The 16,178-nt window shown below is 40.2% G+C and overlaps 2 protein-coding genes across 4 annotated transcripts; one reads left to right on the top strand and one right to left on the bottom strand.

The window, feature by feature from the left end:
* The first annotated feature begins 1,589 nt into the window (after positions 1-1,589).
* On the top strand, positions 1,590-4,865 carry apobec2b (apolipoprotein B mRNA editing enzyme, catalytic polypeptide-like 2b). 2 transcript variants are annotated; one of them, XM_079273914.1, is made up of 5 exons: positions 1,590-1,874; positions 1,917-2,001; positions 2,777-2,957; positions 3,163-3,514; positions 3,636-4,865. In XM_079273914.1, the coding sequence occupies exons 1-4, from the start codon at positions 1,676-1,678 to the stop codon at positions 3,502-3,504; spliced, it is 807 nt and encodes a 268-aa protein (XP_079130040.1). In that variant the 5' UTR covers positions 1,590-1,675; the 3' UTR covers positions 3,505-3,514; positions 3,636-4,865. The 2 variants fall into 2 exon arrangements, with proteins under 2 accessions (XP_079130040.1, XP_079130039.1); XM_079273913.1 differs by having other exon boundaries at positions 1,593-2,001.
* A 149-nt stretch (positions 4,866-5,014) lies between these two features.
* Positions 5,015-15,078, bottom strand: LOC306781169 (Fc receptor-like protein 5). Of its 2 annotated transcripts, XM_079273911.1 has the most exons (20): positions 14,954-15,078; positions 14,815-14,850; positions 12,801-13,094; positions 12,430-12,705; positions 11,685-11,975; positions 11,314-11,589; positions 10,775-11,056; positions 10,269-10,532; positions 9,258-9,548; positions 8,817-9,089; positions 8,358-8,636; positions 7,958-8,254; positions 6,927-7,199; positions 6,731-6,845; positions 6,483-6,640; positions 6,293-6,394; positions 5,723-5,791; positions 5,494-5,553; positions 5,293-5,361; positions 5,015-5,154 (listed from the first exon to the last, which is right to left on the bottom strand). In XM_079273911.1, exons 1-20 carry the CDS (start codon positions 14,982-14,984, stop codon positions 5,093-5,095), a joined length of 3,798 nt encoding a protein of 1,265 aa, XP_079130037.1. In that variant the 5' UTR covers positions 14,985-15,078; the 3' UTR covers positions 5,015-5,092. The 2 variants fall into 2 exon arrangements, with proteins under 2 accessions (XP_079130037.1, XP_079130038.1); XM_079273912.1 differs by lacking the exons at positions 11,314-11,589; positions 11,685-11,975.
* Between the last annotated feature and the right edge of the window lie 1,100 nt (positions 15,079-16,178).

Consider the following 16,178-nt stretch of genomic DNA (forward strand, 5'->3'; position numbering starts at 1 on the left):
CAGGCACTCTGTTGCTCTTGGCTTGGCCAGTGGGGAGGCAGGCCGGGTAATTGCATGTAATTCCATTCCAGTTAAATTTGAGTCAGCGGGCAGTCAGCAGTCGCATCCTACACGGTTCTTTCCTCAAATCCAGCTCGGCCCACAAAACCTCATTACTCAAGGCTTTAGAAATAAATGGCAGGAAACGTAAATGTAGCTACCATGCAACTGTTCTCTAATGCCACATCAGAAGGCACAAAATGCATCGACTGTTATGTGATAAAAATCAATTTGAAGATGAGTGACTGTGAAGGAATTGTAATTGATGTTATTATAAGGACTGTCACAATGATTACGCCTCTTCTTCACAGACCTGAAAACAGATTCATCTCAGTGTTGCTGTTTTTGATATCGTTGAAAACCACTTCTGATGAGGTGTGTTAATCTGTGTGAGGCACAATGAGATTTTCCCCGTAGATCATGATTATCAAAGATTGCTGTGATGTTAATGATTCTTATCACTGCAGGATGTCCCTGTGGATTTAGATGTGCTGCTAGATGTCAGTGTGGATGTGTCAGTGTGTATAACTTTGAAAAGAGGTTTTTTTTTTTTTTTTTTTGCTCATCCCCATGGGTGGTGTTGTTGTTTGTGAGTATATGTGGAGCAGCTTGAAGTGTCTCACCCCCCCCCCCCCCCCCCCCCCCCCCAGCTGTGACAGCTCATCTATTTGAGTTAGTTGAGCAGGCTGGGCATGCGGCCCTATTGGTAATTGCCTCTGAAATGAATTACTTGGCAGAGAGTGAGACTGAGGAAGGAAAGGAAATTGTAATTGAACTGCCCCCTCCCCTCCACCCTCTCCCTTATGCCTCAAGTTATTACATTTGCAGTGCAGAAAGGCATTTTCTGTCTGCACGTAGACACACAAATATACGGTACACACACTCTTACAAAACCAATTTTTCCCCTCCCCCCCCGCACAATGGGCCTCAGCAGAGGACGATATTGATGCAGGGTGATTTCACAGATTGATTGTTCTCAGGCACAAGCACACTGGGCCACACTCTCGTTCTCTTATTCAAAGCACAGAGATATATATTCACACATTGGTGTTTGTGTGTGTTAGTATGTACCGCTTCCTCCCCCACTTGCTGGCCTTTGTTTACTGCTTGCGTCTAACGGGTTGCAGGACTTTGGAGTTGGCACAAACAAGAGTGCTATTCAGTATCAAGAGACCCCTGGTTACCCTATACACAGGCAAATGCAGCCAAACACAGTTATTAATAACCCGCCTGTTGCTCGCCTCTTCACAGTTAAAGCCTTTTGGATTACAGAGACGCCACTTGTTTTGTTTGAGGTTGTACATTTATACACAGAATATGTTCATTTTCTTTCTTAATTGGGCTTCTGTATGAAGTGTGTTAGAGATATGTTCAATTTTGCCCCTAATTCCATCATGCAAAACATCACTCTCGTGTTGTCCTTTGGTGTTTTGACAACCAGGTCATGGAAAGAGGGGGAGTGTGTTAACCTACCCCTGCACCCGGCCAGACATGCACATGTTGTGACTCAAACCACGGCGCACAATAGGATCTATTTCTGTAAGTGCACTAGTGTTATCACTCTACTTGCCCTGAGCTATCTCTCTTTCTCCCTCCTTCTCTTTAACGGAGCCTCTTACCCACTTTACTCAAAATCATGGCCGACAGAAACAGCCGGGTCACTGTTAAGAGGAAAGAAAAGAAGTCAGAAAACAAAACGAATGATGAGAAGGACAAAGACAAGGATAAGGGGAAGGAAAAAAATGTGACTAAGTCTGCCAAACCTTTGAAAAAGACAGAGAAGACCCCCGAGCAGACCAAGACGGACGAAGAGAAGAGGAATGGGAAAAGTGGAGGTGCAACGGGAGCAGAGGCAACAAACACTGAGGAAAGTGGAGGCGCAACGGGAGCAGAGGCAACAAACACTGAGGAAAATGGAGAGTTTCAGCCCATTGAACTGCCACCGTTTGAGATTGTAACTGGGTGAGTAAGATTTAATACATACACCACAAGAATTAGCCACGTCAGTTGCACACCTGTTCTGCTCTTTTACAATCCACTTTTGGGTTATTTTGTGCTTTCTTTTGAAGTGGGTGTTCATGTCTTTCTGTAAGTGATATTGTTCCAAACGCTTAATAGTTGATTTCAGTGAGGAGGGACAATAATGACTTGCCCTATCCCTGTCCTTACGAACCCAGCGGTAAGAATAGGGATGAGTCACAGAGCCCCCACTATATCACCACACTTAGCATCTGTTCCCCAGTTTCTGTCCTTTGAGTATTAGCTGTTTGATATGAGATCTAACTGTGGAATCCATCTAGCTTTTCATAGGCATCCATTGTTATAATGGGTAAAAAAAGAAAGACATGACGTGAACGCCAAACGTATTTATAGACACATCAGTTTACTCAGCGGTAGTCTCATTTATATTCTACTCGCAGTGTCACCATAGTCTATTTTGAAGCCTCCCTGTCATCACTCTTTTTGTGTGTCTTGAATGGTTGACAAATTCATCGTAAAAAGTGCTCCGTGTTAGGCGAGGAAGTGAATGTCAGTTACAATGTCATGCACAACGATTAAAGGTTACAAATAACTTTGAAAGCACCGCTGCCAGATAAATCATACGGGATGTGTTTTTTTTGCTCTCTTGCTGATTCAACCATCATGCACTAAAAAGCCCCAGTGGTGACAGTTAGTGCTGTGTTTTATGAAGCTTTACAACAGAGTTATGGAAGCTCTTCCTTTCGATCTCCACTAGGGAACAGATGAGCCCGTTCTACTTCAAGTTTCAGTTCAGGAATGTGGAGTACTCTTCGGGGAGGAACAAGACCCTGCTGTGCTTCAGGGTTGATACACCAGGAGGCAGCACAGAGCCTCTGAAAGGTTATATGGAGGATGAACATGCCACAGCTCATTCTGAAGAGGCCTTCTTTCAACAGGTAATTGAACGCTCACACACACACACACACACACACACACACACACACACACATCTTTCTTACTTTAGTATCATGTAACACGCGTGAACCCCAATGGAGGTCTGATTTCCATTGGTTTGCAACAATTCCTCTTGTGCTAATGTTATGTGCAATATTGTTTTTCTCTCTTTTATGCCTCTATTAATCCCCACTCTTTCCTTTCCAGGTGCTCCCTAATGCTTCCCAAGAGTATGAAGTCACATGGTATATTTCATCCAGTCCCTGTGTGGCTTGCGCAGCCAAGTTGGCCAACATCCTCCAGCAGCGCAAGAAGGTCCGTCTCTGCATTTTCTGCTCCCGGCTCTTTGAGTGGGAGGAACCGGAGATAGTAGAGGGGCTCCGGGCTTTGGTGAGCGCCGGTTGCAAACTGCGGATGATGAAGCCGTCTGACTTCGCACATGTTTGGGAAACGTATGTAGAGAAGGAGGACGAGAGCTTTGCACCCTGGGAGGATTGTCAGGAGAACTACGACTACTATGTAGAGAAACTGGCTGAAATCCTCAAGTAGTAGTGAGTTGGTATGTATTCTGTATGTTCTATAGCCTTTATACTTATTTTGGGTAACAAAAAAAGAAGAGAAGTTGGATTTTAAGGTTTGTCTGGATAATGACCGTCGTTCCCGGTTGTCTTTTGCTACAGGTGCACATGATGGACAAGATCTACCCATTGACGGAACCACAAATCGGCCTATTTGTTAAAACCACATCGGTTGAACTTGTGTTTCTTGTCGTCACTTTTGAAGGTGCAGATCAGTGTTAGCTAGAACACTCATGGCATCATTTTGTATTTTTTATTCTGATAACTTCATATCGAGACACAAAATGCGTGAATGGCATATTTGTAGCATCACATACTGTAGATAAATATAATCATTTAGAAGAAAAAAGCAACAACATTCATCGCTGAAATAGTACACACAAAGACAGAAATATGCATTATTTTTGTTTGGTTGACTCTGTTTTATAAGTCTCAGTCATAAAGGGACTGTGTGCAGATGCATGCATGAGCCTCTTATCAACTCCCAGTTACCCATTAATGGAACACCCTTAAACAATCGTTGGCATGGCGAGACTTGTGCCTGCTCCACCACTTGTTGGACATCAGTAAGTGAAAAGAATGGCAAAGAAAAAGAGCAATTTCATCGATTTTGTTGCATCTGCTCTGTTCTCCAACAGTACAACTACTGTTATTAACCCTGACCGTTACTCAGGGCCGTGGCTATATTTATAGCACTCATACCACAAATTCATTACATGTAAATCATCATTAACGTCACAAAAATTATAATTAATGATTAATTGATAGTGCTCATTTTGACAGACTTTAACAAAGTGCATCATTATTTCGGATAACATCAAAAGATCATTGACAGAGCAATATTAACTCATTAATAGTTTAACATACGGTTTATAAATGCACCTTTGTTTGAAATTTTACAGAAGGCTGTGTAGACCACAAAATGATAACACAATCATTCAAATTGAAACTGGGAAAAGACGTACACATGTTTTGTGAGTGCACATCGTTTATACATCTGGCCCCATGTGTTGGAACACTGACTAAAGGAGTATTGATAAAGTCTCCTGCAGATCAACACATATGTACAATGCTTATAATAATTGAGAAACAAAAGAAGCTAACAATGTATATGATTGATTCTTAATCACATAAATAATGTTTCCTATTTTAACTGTGCCTTTAACATTTACATCATGAGATTTAAAATATGTACAATTCTAACAGTATTATGCTACCAAGTAATGTTCAGTGCAGAACAAATCTGTCCAATTTAAACGGCATATGTCTGTTGGTCCAGGGTGCAACTTCTCGTCAACTGTTTTATTTCCCATTAAATTTGGTACGAACATTTACAGTCCCCAGAGGACGTATGTGAATGAATTTACTTTTATCTATCACTACAGCCAATTTAAAGCTTTGGATTTGCTGCCCTGCTATTGGTAAGCATCGCACAAAAGCAATATTCTCTATCCAGTTTTAATACATCCAAATGTCCATTAAAGCCTCACAGGGCTGAATCGTACTGTAGACGTATTAAGTACCTGCTCAACTGGTGCAAATAGAGCTTAAGTGACTCATTATTTAAAGGAAAGCAGCCCGCCGTTCTTTTCTGTTCCATCTTGGCTCTCACTCGTCACAACTAGAAAGACGTGAAGGGCGAGTTGTGGAAGGAAGGAAAATAAATACATTGTGTCTGTTAAAAAAATATTTGGCTCAGCGACTTTCATCACAGACAATATTTACTCCGAAAAGTGTATTTTTAAGTTGACTTTATTACCATGGTCCTCCTGTGAGGTTATTGGTAACGGTGTTGTTTCACTGCAAATTGTGCCATTGTCGTCTGCTTCTGCAGGTGAAATTGTTTAAAAAAAATAAAGGGATCATGTCGGTGAAGGGAAAGATCTAGGGAACTTTCAAAACATTTGCATATTAATACAGCTGTTGTATAATCTGCTTTACTCATCTGTGGGTCCTTTACCTTTAGAAGAAGCATTCAGTTCTGCGTCGGTGATGTACTCCACCAGTGGACAGGGTGCATCTGCAGGAGGGAGGAAGGAACTTTAACACAAGAGCACCAACGGCTATAGGCAAACTAAGAAAGTCAGACTCTAACTTGAAAACGTCAGTAGGTAGTTTCGGAAATGAATCACTGGTGGGGCTGTAACTGCCACCAAAACCACAAGCCCTGAGAGCTGCTGTCAACATACCATCACGGTCCTTTAGCTGAGCCATGGTGAGAAACAGCTCGGCCTCTTCTGGCTTCTCTTCACCGTCAGCTATGTTGTAAAAAAAAAAAAGTCACCACCTTGTGGTTTTGTTTGTTCATTTAAGATGAAATATATAGAATGAATGTAATGTAATATCTTATAAATGTCACATTTAAACCTGCAATAACACTAGCTGAAACAAGGTTAGACATTTCATCAACTTTGTATTGCTTTTCTTTAGTTTCCACTAACTCCATAAGGAAATATCTGCTCTTTAGTTGATAAATGCTCCACTTGTTCACCAGCCAGTCACTAACCGTGTCGGTCTGACATTTTGTGCTGACCACTACTGTGGGTTTTAAGAGCTTTTTTTTTCCTAAAACAAGCCTCCCGAAAACGACACGGTGAGATTGAACCAAGACAGTAACGTTGTGGGCGGAGAGATCAACAATGAGCTGAACTCGCTTAAAATGCTCCATAAAGCTGAGGGTAGCTGCAGATTTGCGTGATAATTCTATTCTATCATCATAAGATTTTCAAAATCCATGCAGTCAAAAAGTAAAGCAAAACCTGGTTTGCGAATGACTCTGAGGATGATGCATCCAAGGAAGACGAAAATGATGCCGAAGAAGATGCAGCCAGAGATGGAAAGAAGCACCCTCCTCTTCAGAACTGAAGAATAAACGAAACAGAGAATGTAAGTGAGATAGAATATTTGCAGGGTAAAAACTCATAGCTTCCAAACCTCAGTTATACTCACGAAGGTTCTTAGTCTTGAAAGAATCACTGCTTCTTGAATAAGATGGTCTGCCGGTACTAATGCCCTGGCAGGTGTACAGGCTCTGCTCAGGATCATTCTGGGGTGTGACTGCATGCTTCTCAGAGGGCAGAAGATTGATTGGTTGCCACTCTTTGAACCTGTGAGAAGGTAAGAATCCACACAGTGCACACATGAATGCATTTAGAGAATGTTGCTCGATATGAACTGGTATTTTTGAAGTGTATTACCATGTGTAGTTCCACATGTTATGACTTCCGTGCACCCCACATCTGAGCATCAAGCTGTCAGTGGAGAAGACCTCGGACCAGCCAGTTAACAGGATGATATTAGCCTGTGGGCGCTCTGTAAAAACACAATCAAAACTGTGACGAACACATTCAACACATACAGAAAAATGTTAGCGAGAAGTCAACAAAAACGTACCTTCAACGTCAAGTCTCACAGCCTGACTCCGGTCTGAGCTGAAGACCGTATCTCTTCCTCTTTTAGCTTGGCATTGATATGATCCGGTGTTTGTCCTCGCAACAGATTTGAGAGTGTGATTGTTTAAAGTTTCGGTGAGTAGACTATCATCTTTGAGCCACAGGTACTCCCATCCAGAAGAGACATTAATGTGACAGCTAAAGGAGACTGAATCTTCAGTATGCATCACGTTGTGTATGGGGTCCTGCATCAGTGTGACTCTGGGTTTTGTATCTGTGGGGAAATGATGCCATTGCTATAAGTATGACAGCATTTGAATGTATGTCACACTGCACAGCCCAGACTAAGGAGCAGCTGGCCTTTAACTAGCTGCTTTAAGTTACTTTTGGATATGCTGAACCTCTACTGCCTTACCAGAATTCCCCCCAAAGAAGAAAATGAAGCTGCAGCCATGACATTGTTATATAAGCTTAGCATAAAGACTGGAAGCAGGGGGAAACATCGAGCTTGGCTCTGCCTAAACAGGGTATATGCAGGAATCTTTACGTTAAATCTAATACCTTTAAGACTTTTTTTGAAACCCCTTCCATACATTTTAAGACCTCACTGCGTTCTAACCAGTTACATCACTTTTACGATACATTGATTGAAGGATAGCACAACTAAACAGTCTCAGTTTGTGGTAGCCCCTTGAACCACTGTATCAATGCAACATAATTCAGATGGCCAGCATGGGAACAAAGCACAAGATAATTAATTAAGTAACCCAATGCAATGTTTATCAAGGGTAATATCAGTATTACACAAGAGCTAGAAAGACAATCTTGCAATCTATCTAATGACTTTTTTCATGACTTTTTTCTGACATTACATGATAACTTCTTGATGATATACTACACAATAATATTTATTATGATATTCTGTAAACTATTACTTTTTATGACTTTTGTTATGGCATTATAGTATGTCATAACAAAAGTCCTAAAAAGTAATAGTGACTTTTTATGAGATTTTTAAAGAAAAATCCTCACCATAAACATCCAGAGTTAGTCCGTCACTGCAGTTGCTGGTTACAGACCGGCTCTTAAATATTCCTGAACAGCTGTATCGTCCATGGTGTGAGGCTGAAGCAGAGCTGATGGAGAGAGTAGCTGCATCTAAACCAAAGGATGCAGTACTATCTGCCTGGAAAGGCTGTTTATCTTTGAACCACGCATACTTCCAGTCAGCGGTGCCGTCCATCCCACAGCTAAACTTCACACTCTCAGTGGGGAACACATCCAACCACGGTGTGATTACCGGTAACTTTAAAGATGGAACAGGAATTTCTGGAGAGAAACAGACACATTACCTTTTTTAAAAATATCCTTAATTTTATCCTCTTTCAAACTGATTCCTAACATTTCACAGCATGCATTTTCTTTGACTCACCCGATACATGTAAGAGCCGTCCATCACTGTGCTCTGTATTGTACATTGTTTTGTCTGTTTTGTCTCTTATGGCCATACACTTATAAGTTCCACCATTTGATAAATTGGCATCATGGATTTTAAAACTACTGCTGTTGTTTGGAAGTTGTGTTCCATCTTTGTACCAGTGATACCTCCAACCAGACGAGAGTTCAACTTTACATTGGAAGGACACTGACTCTCCAGTGTACACCTTTCCAACATCTGGCTCTTGAGTCAATAAGGGCTTAGGCTTGTTTCCTAAAGACACAAAGAAGGAATTTTAACAGGCAATAACATGAAACTGTTCTTAAATCATCTGAGCAGCCAGATAATAGCATCATAAGTGACCAGAGATGCACTGCAGAAACACAACTGGAAAACTCTTTCAACCCCTGCATACTATAAATACAAGTTTAATGGAAGTTAACAGAAACTTACCTTTAACTTCAAGTCTCACAGCCTGACTCCGGTCTGAGCTGAAGACCGTATCGCTTCCTCTTTTAGCTTGGCATTGATATGATCCGGTGTTTGTTCTCGCAACAGATTTGAGAGTGTGATTGTTTACAGTTTCGGTGAGTAGACTATCATCTTTGAGCCACAGGTACTCCCATCCAGAAGAGACATTAATGTGACAGCTAAAGGAGACTGACTCTCCAGGGAACATCACCCTGTACTTTGGATCTTGCGTCAGCGTGACTCTGGGTTTCTCATCTGAGGGTAAGAAAACATGCCATTGCATTGCATTGTAACAGATATTTATCCCCAACCCCCTGCCCTCATCCCCGAAAATGTGTAACTAAAATGAAGAAAACTCATTTTATTTTAAATTTCGCTGCCAAAATAAGTATCTTTATGTCAAATGTAAAAAAGAAAACTCACCATATACATTGAGATTAAGTCCAGAACTAAAGATGCTTCTGACAGACCTGTCGTTCAGGTGTCCCTTGCACTTATATTGTCCTTCATGTTTAGCTGAAGCAGAGCGGATGAAAAGAGTAGCTCCATTTGAGTCACCAGACACAACATTCTCCGGTTGGACCTCCTGTCCGTGTTTGTACCACGTGTAAATCCAGTTCAGGCTGCCGTCCATTCCACAGCTTAACTTCACACTCTCAGTGGGGAACACACGGAACCACGATGTGATCAGCTTCAAAGATGGAATGGGAATTTCTAAAGAGAGAGAGAGACACATCAGCCACTTTTCATATCCTAAGAGATAACCTTATTTAGACAACCTATTTTTTAAACAGAGCCTCATTGAATTTGTCTCATGAGAAATGACTGAACAACTAAATCAAGTAACATACCAGCAGGCCTTGTCGATCAAAAATCTAATTAGATTATTAAAACTTCAATGTGTGAAGACAGGCCAGCCCACCTTAGCATCCAAGATACAGTGATGTTAATGATGTTGACTCAAACCACAATATTCACATGGTTTAGACAAGAAATTACAAAACGCACTGACTTAATCAAGTGCCAACATGAGGGAAGCATGGACCAGTCTCTTGACTGAGCTCATAATCAGCAGGTTAGTGAACAAAATGGTGGCATGAGTGAATTTTTAAAAAGGAGTAGTTCTTGGTGGTATATTAATGTGTTAGCCAACAGAGGCGGATGCCCCTTACATAAATCATCATTTCTCTCCGAAAGTGATATTCCACTGCATGTATATATACATACTTCTGAGTCTTCCCTCCCTGCATCATGCTACACCACAACATCCTGTTTCAACAGAAAATGCACAAAATAACAGAAGCAGGATGCTCGCAAAATGTTGTTTCGCTAAATTCAACAGCAGCCTGGAGGTTTTGTAAGACTTTAGTGACAGAATTTTACATATTTACAACAAACAATTGCACATTGCGTGACTCTGCTGTCTTTACCTACCAAGTACATCTTGCTGTATTTCTTCACTGAAGTCTGTTGATATTATTTCCCCTCTGGTGGCCTTGCACCAGTATTTCCCCTGATCAGAAAGAGCAAGATGGATGCTGTTGTTTTCGTTGGTGGCACCGAGCTCAATTCCATCTTTGTACCACTGATACATCCAGCCAAAGGACACATCTACGTTGCAATTTAAGTTCACGGTTTCTCCAACAAACATCGGGTTAAAACCAGGAACCTTGTTCATCGTTGGTTTTGGTACATTTCCTAAAACAGAAAGGCAGTTCACAACACATTTACAGTTTGGGTTTTGAGAGGTGCTAGTAGGCAGGTTTTGTTAGCTTTGGGGCAGAGCAAGGCTGTGGTAAGCTAAGTGTCTGTTAGTGGTATCTTCATATTTAGCATACAGACATGAGAACGGTATCAATGTGCAAAAAAAGTGAATTATCTTCTTTCCCAAACCATTTCTTTAAGAAAGCTGAAATAATGTAAAGTGAATGAAAGCTCACCATAAAGTGTGACAATGACCGTGTTGCTGAATCCAGAGATGACTCTCCTTGATTTGAGGTGAGCTTTGCAGGCATAGCCTCCTTCATAGGCTTGAGTGACCACGGTGACGTTGAGCAATGAGTCATCTCCCTCCAGGTACACGTCCTCCTCGAGCTCTGTTTGATTTCTGTACCAGGTGAACGTCCAGTCAGTGCTGTGGACTTCACATCTGAACTCCACCGTCTCCTTTTCAAACACATCTGGCCAGGAACTCAGCAGTTCCAGATATGGTTTGGGTGGGTCTGAAAAGCCATGAACCAAAGAAATCTTAAATATCTTGGGAGGAATTAAAGATAAAACCCAATTAAAATGACTTACTGCATCAGAAAAGAATGGGAGACAGGAAAACAGAAAGGTTAAGTGCATCATTAGTTATTTAAACTTCCGCTTTCACAGATGAAAGTACTGTAGACGTGTGCATAAATGCTCATGTATATAGGAATTAATGAAGCGGTTTAATTGGTGGCAAAGTGATGACACAGTTCTCAGGTAAACTTACCAGAGACCTGCAGAACTGTTGTGTCACTCTCCTCTGTGTAGAAGGGGTCTTTGCCTCTCTTGGCTTTGCAGTGGTATTGTCCACTGTTAGGATGATCTATCGATGCTATGGTATAAGCATTATTATTATGAGCTGCAATTTCACCTGTTCCCTTATGGTACCAAAGATAAACCCATTCAGAGGCCACATCAACCTTGCATGTGAAGGTGACAGACTCTCCGGGGAACATCTTGTCAAAGTTTGCTGTTCGGGTCAAAGTGGGTTTGGGCTTGTTTGCTAATCAGAAAGGAGAAAGAAAAATGTACCATTTTAATTGTCTTATATTACATGCTGTCTTGAAATTCAGCTCAAATATGGGTGATGAAACTTACCAGAAACTGTGAGTTTGACTGATTTACTACTTTCAGTGGTAACACTCTTTGTTTTGTGATGAGCTTTACAGGAATACATTCCAGAATATGTCTGTGTTGCTGCTGTGATTGTAAGCTTTGATCCCTCTGGAGACAAAGACACATTTGGATCTGGCTCTTGTAGTTGTGCATTTCTGTACCAGGTGAAGGTCCAGTCAGAGCTTCCAGTGACACTACAATTTAACTCCACTTTCTCAGAAGGGAACACGTCCAACCACTCTGACTGTAGCTGCAGAGATGGTACAGGAGGCTCTGGAAGTGTATTAAAAAATATGATTGATTATATCATTCAGACATAACATATTGCTGAAATAGCATGCATATTTAGGTTCATTGGAATCAGGAGCCTTACTATCAAGGATTTAGTCTCCAGTAAGTTCATTCATCTGATATTTGGTCTTAAATGCAGTTCAAAATGATGACACGAGGCTCTAAAATTGATACATTCGATGATACAATTGATGCCATCTCTTACAAACTTGTTATTTCCAAATATACAACATTATGGTTGAATTATTTCAGAACACATGCTTACAAACAAAATTGAAATGGAAGTAATATTTGTAATATTTAATAGTAATATTTAAACTTCCGCTTTCACAGATGAAAGTACTGTAGACGTGTGCATAAATGCTCATGTATATAGGAATTAATGAAGCGGTTTAATTGGTGGCAAAGTGATGACACAGTTCTCAGGTAAACTTACCAGAGACCTGCAGAACTGTTGTGTCACTCTCCTCCGTGTAGAAGGGGTCTTTGCCTCTCTTGGCTTTGCAGTGGTATTGTCCACTGTTAGGATGATCTATCGATGCTATGGTATAAGCATTATTATTATGAGCTGCAATTTCACCTGTTCCCTTATGGTACCAAAGATAAACCCATTCAGAGGCCACATCAACCTTGCATGTGAAGGTGACAGACTCTCCGGGGAACATCTTGTCAAAGTTTGCTGTTCGGGTCAAAGTGGGTTTGGGCTTGTTTGCTAATCAGAAAGGAGAAAGAAAAATGTACCATTTTAATTGTCTTATATTACATGCTGTCTTGAAATTCAGCTCAAATATGGGTGATGAAACTTACCAGAAACTGTGAGTTTGACTGAATTACTACTTTCAGTGGTAACACTCTTTGTTTTGTTATGAGCTTTACAGGAATACATTCCAGAATGTGTCTGTGTTGCTGCTGTGATTGTAAGCTTTGATCCCTCTGGAGACAAAGACACATTTGGATCTGGCTCTTGTAGTTGTTGTGCATTTCTGTACCAGGTGAAGGTCCAGTCAGAGCTTCCAGTGACACTACAATTTAACTCCACTTTCTCAGAAGGGAACACGTCCAACCACTCTGACTGTAGCTGCAGAGATGGTACAGGAGGCTCTGGAAGTGTATTAAAAAATATGATTGATTATATCATTCAGACATAACATATTGCTGAAATAGCATGCACATTTAGGTTCATTGGAATCAGGAGCCTTACTATCAAGGATTTAGTCTCCAGTTCATTCATCTGATATTTGGTCTTAAATGCAGTTCAAAATGATGACACGAGGCTCTAAAATTGATACATTCGATGATACAATTGATGCCATCTCTTACACACTTGTTATTTCAAAATATACAACATTATGGTTGAATTATTTCAGAACACATGCTTACAAACAAAATTGAAATGGAAGTAATATTTGAATAATATAATATATGAATTCAGCAGTGAAACAGTTTAGTTTCAAACTTTAACAGACTTCTTCTAAAAGGCGGAGAGAGAAATTGTGGTGATGTCATTGAGATACAAACCACCACAGATGGAAGAAATTAAATAAGTGCTCGAACAACGCCCGTGGTGATTTCACAGGTGACATTGGCTGATTCAGTTGGGAACCCTTACTGTCGAAGACATATCATAATTTTAACGCAGAGTTTGTAGATTTAACTGTCCAAAATCAATGTTGTGCATAATGATTTGGTGCGACTTGTTTCCTTACAAAAACTACCACATAATATGCTTTTGGAAACACTGACTAAATTTCAGGAAGCAACATCTTTCCAATTTAAATTTACAGGATTGCATGAACATGCTTATTACTCTTTTATAATTTTGTTTATGGCAAAACTGAGGTTGAAATCTCACCATATCATAAAAAGAATTTGGAACAGAACAGCCAGCATATATTCTCTACCTACATCTCTGAAGATTTAAACAGCAACAATGAACTTAGAGCTGCGACGATTAATCAATGAAACAATCAACAGAAATTGATTCTACTACTTTGATAATTGATTAATAATCGTTTCAGTCATTTTTCAAGCAAAAAAGCCAAACATTCACTGGTTCAGCTTCTTAAATCTAAAGATGTATTTATTTTCTTTGTCTTATAAGAGCTTGGGTTTGGGCAGTTGGTCGACAAGAAATTTGAGTACATCCCCTTCGGTTGAGGGAAATAACATTACATTTACATTTTAAATACAAAACAATCAATCCATTCACTGGGACAATCAATCAGCAAAAAAATATAATCTGCAAATGAATAAATAATGAAAATAACCATTAATGCAGCCCTAAGTGATTTGCCGCGGTCCTGTATGAAACCTACAAAAGGACACTCAAACCCAATTCCATTAAAAATCATATCATCAAGTTGACATAGATTAAAATATACCACACTGTCATCCTACAAAAAAAGTGACAAAAGGCAAGCACAAAAATAACACGACAGTAAAATGACACAAGAACAGGGACATTAGATGGACGATAGAGTTCAGAAAACATAACCGTGTAAAGCATAACGTTGGAACGACAGAAAACTGAAACATGAACTTGCACTCATAGGTGTCCAAATGTAGGAAATACCCGACTCCTGAGAACAAAGTACTTCATGTTCCTTATAGTAACTTCTCCTCATGCTTTACTTCCTTTTGTACCTTTTGTTTTTATCTGCCTCAGTAAGGCAATCAAAACGGGTCATTTAGTTTACAATCAGAACAGGACAATGCACTAAATTCTAATATTTAAAATATATTTTTACAAGAAGATGTGAGATATTTTGAATGACATAAAAACATTGTAATGTTTTGTCAGTGTCTCAAACATGTTTCTTACCATTATAGGGATCTTGAGCTGCACAGGCAGTGAAATCTGTCAAAACAAATTACAATAAATGTTCAGTGGGAATCACATTCAAATGTACCTGCAAATATTATTTGTATAACATAAATCACAAAACCTAAACAAAACTTACATATCACACTGAAGACCTTGAGAAGCCACATGTTTTCATTGACCTGCACATGTAGAGGCTGTGCTGCCGAGTTGAGTCATTTATCTGCTGTGTAGTGAAGTTCAGTGAAGGAAATAGACTTCACAATAGATGGGCGTGCGTGGCAACTTCATTTCTAAACTCACCTCAGTACAGCAGCTTTCCTGTCTCTGACATCTGCTTTTCTTTCTCGTGAAGCAACAGGAAATGTGTCGGTCAACCACATTCAGATGTTTGTGTTCTCGATATGACTTTAAATTATGGATAGTTGCTGAAAAGCGACGTGGAGGGTTTGGGGAAATGAAACAACGTGCAAGAGCGGTAATGTGTTGAAAAGACTTGCAATTGTGTTGAATAGCCTACCAAAAAAGATCAAAGGGGAAAAACTCCAGCAACACTAGTATACACAACTATATTGTAAGAGCAACACATTCATCCGAGAATAAAATAAAAGCAAGCAGAACCAAAACAAAACACTTTGTTAAACTATGAGTTACTATTTTTTGCAGTCTCAGAGTTGACTGTTACCCTGTGGGTGTGAAGTCATTTGGGGAACATGATCGGAAGATACTGATCTTCTGTTTTTACACTTCCGTGTACCCAGCCTACTGACCTCAACCTTCACAGCGACATCCTTTTTGTCTGCAGCTCAAAGTTGCTCTCGGCATGCAAATAGAATGAACATTATTCCTACTGAATCACCTTGGCTTTACACACAAACATTTTAAAAATCTTAATGTTTATGCATATTATCATCAAAATCATCAGTAATCAAGAGGGATTACTTCAGAAGAAAGTGCAGACGTTTTCATGCCCTCTGTGATAAAGTATGACTTCCTGTAAGGTTGAGCTGTCGTGTGTCATAAAGAAATGCCTCTCTGCGTCTCCGGCACTGGTTTTGTCTCACAATTCTCACCATAAGGTGTCAGCATAACACCGAAAATCTGATTATCTATGGTCCCGCCTCTGACTCAGGACACCCTGCGTACCATATCTCTGATGGGACAAATCCACGGGCGGAAAACTGGCAGGTAAGGACAACACCATGTTGGACTGGCTTCAACAGCCAAATGGACAGAATAAGGGATTTATAAAGAAGAATCAAAGCTGATTGTAGCTGCCATCTATTGTGAAAGAGCAAGCTAGACACTTTCAAAAGCCACCTTTCAAGCCTAAGGGGTGGTGATGAGTATTCATTTATTTTAAA

This window comes from Melanostigma gelatinosum, assembly GCF_949748355.1.
Source record: "Melanostigma gelatinosum genome assembly, chromosome: 8".
In the NCBI taxonomy this organism is placed as follows: Eukaryota; Metazoa; Chordata; class Actinopteri; order Perciformes; family Zoarcidae; genus Melanostigma; species Melanostigma gelatinosum.

Coding starts and splice junctions, on each gene's coding strand:
- apobec2b (XM_079273913.1), top strand. CDS start 1,676: ATGGCCGACAGAAACAGCCGGGTCACTGTTAAGAGGAAAGAAAAGAAG. Junction 2,002..2,776: donor CCGTTTGAGATTGTAACTGG/GTGAGTAAGATT, acceptor GATCTCCACTAG/GGAACAGATGAGCCCGTTCT. Junction 2,958..3,162: donor AAGAGGCCTTCTTTCAACAG/GTAATTGAACGC, acceptor TTTCCTTTCCAG/GTGCTCCCTAATGCTTCCCA.
- LOC306781169 (XM_079273911.1), bottom strand. CDS start 14,984: ATGTGGCTTCTCAAGGTCTTCAGTGTGATAT. Junction 8,255..8,357: donor ACGGCTCTTACATGTATCGG/GTGAGTCAAAGA, acceptor GTTTCTCTCCAG/AAATTCCTGTTCCATCTTTA. Junction 5,362..5,493: donor ACTGAATGCTTCTTCTAAAG/GTAAAGGACCCA, acceptor TTTCACCTGCAG/AAGCAGACGACAATGGCACA.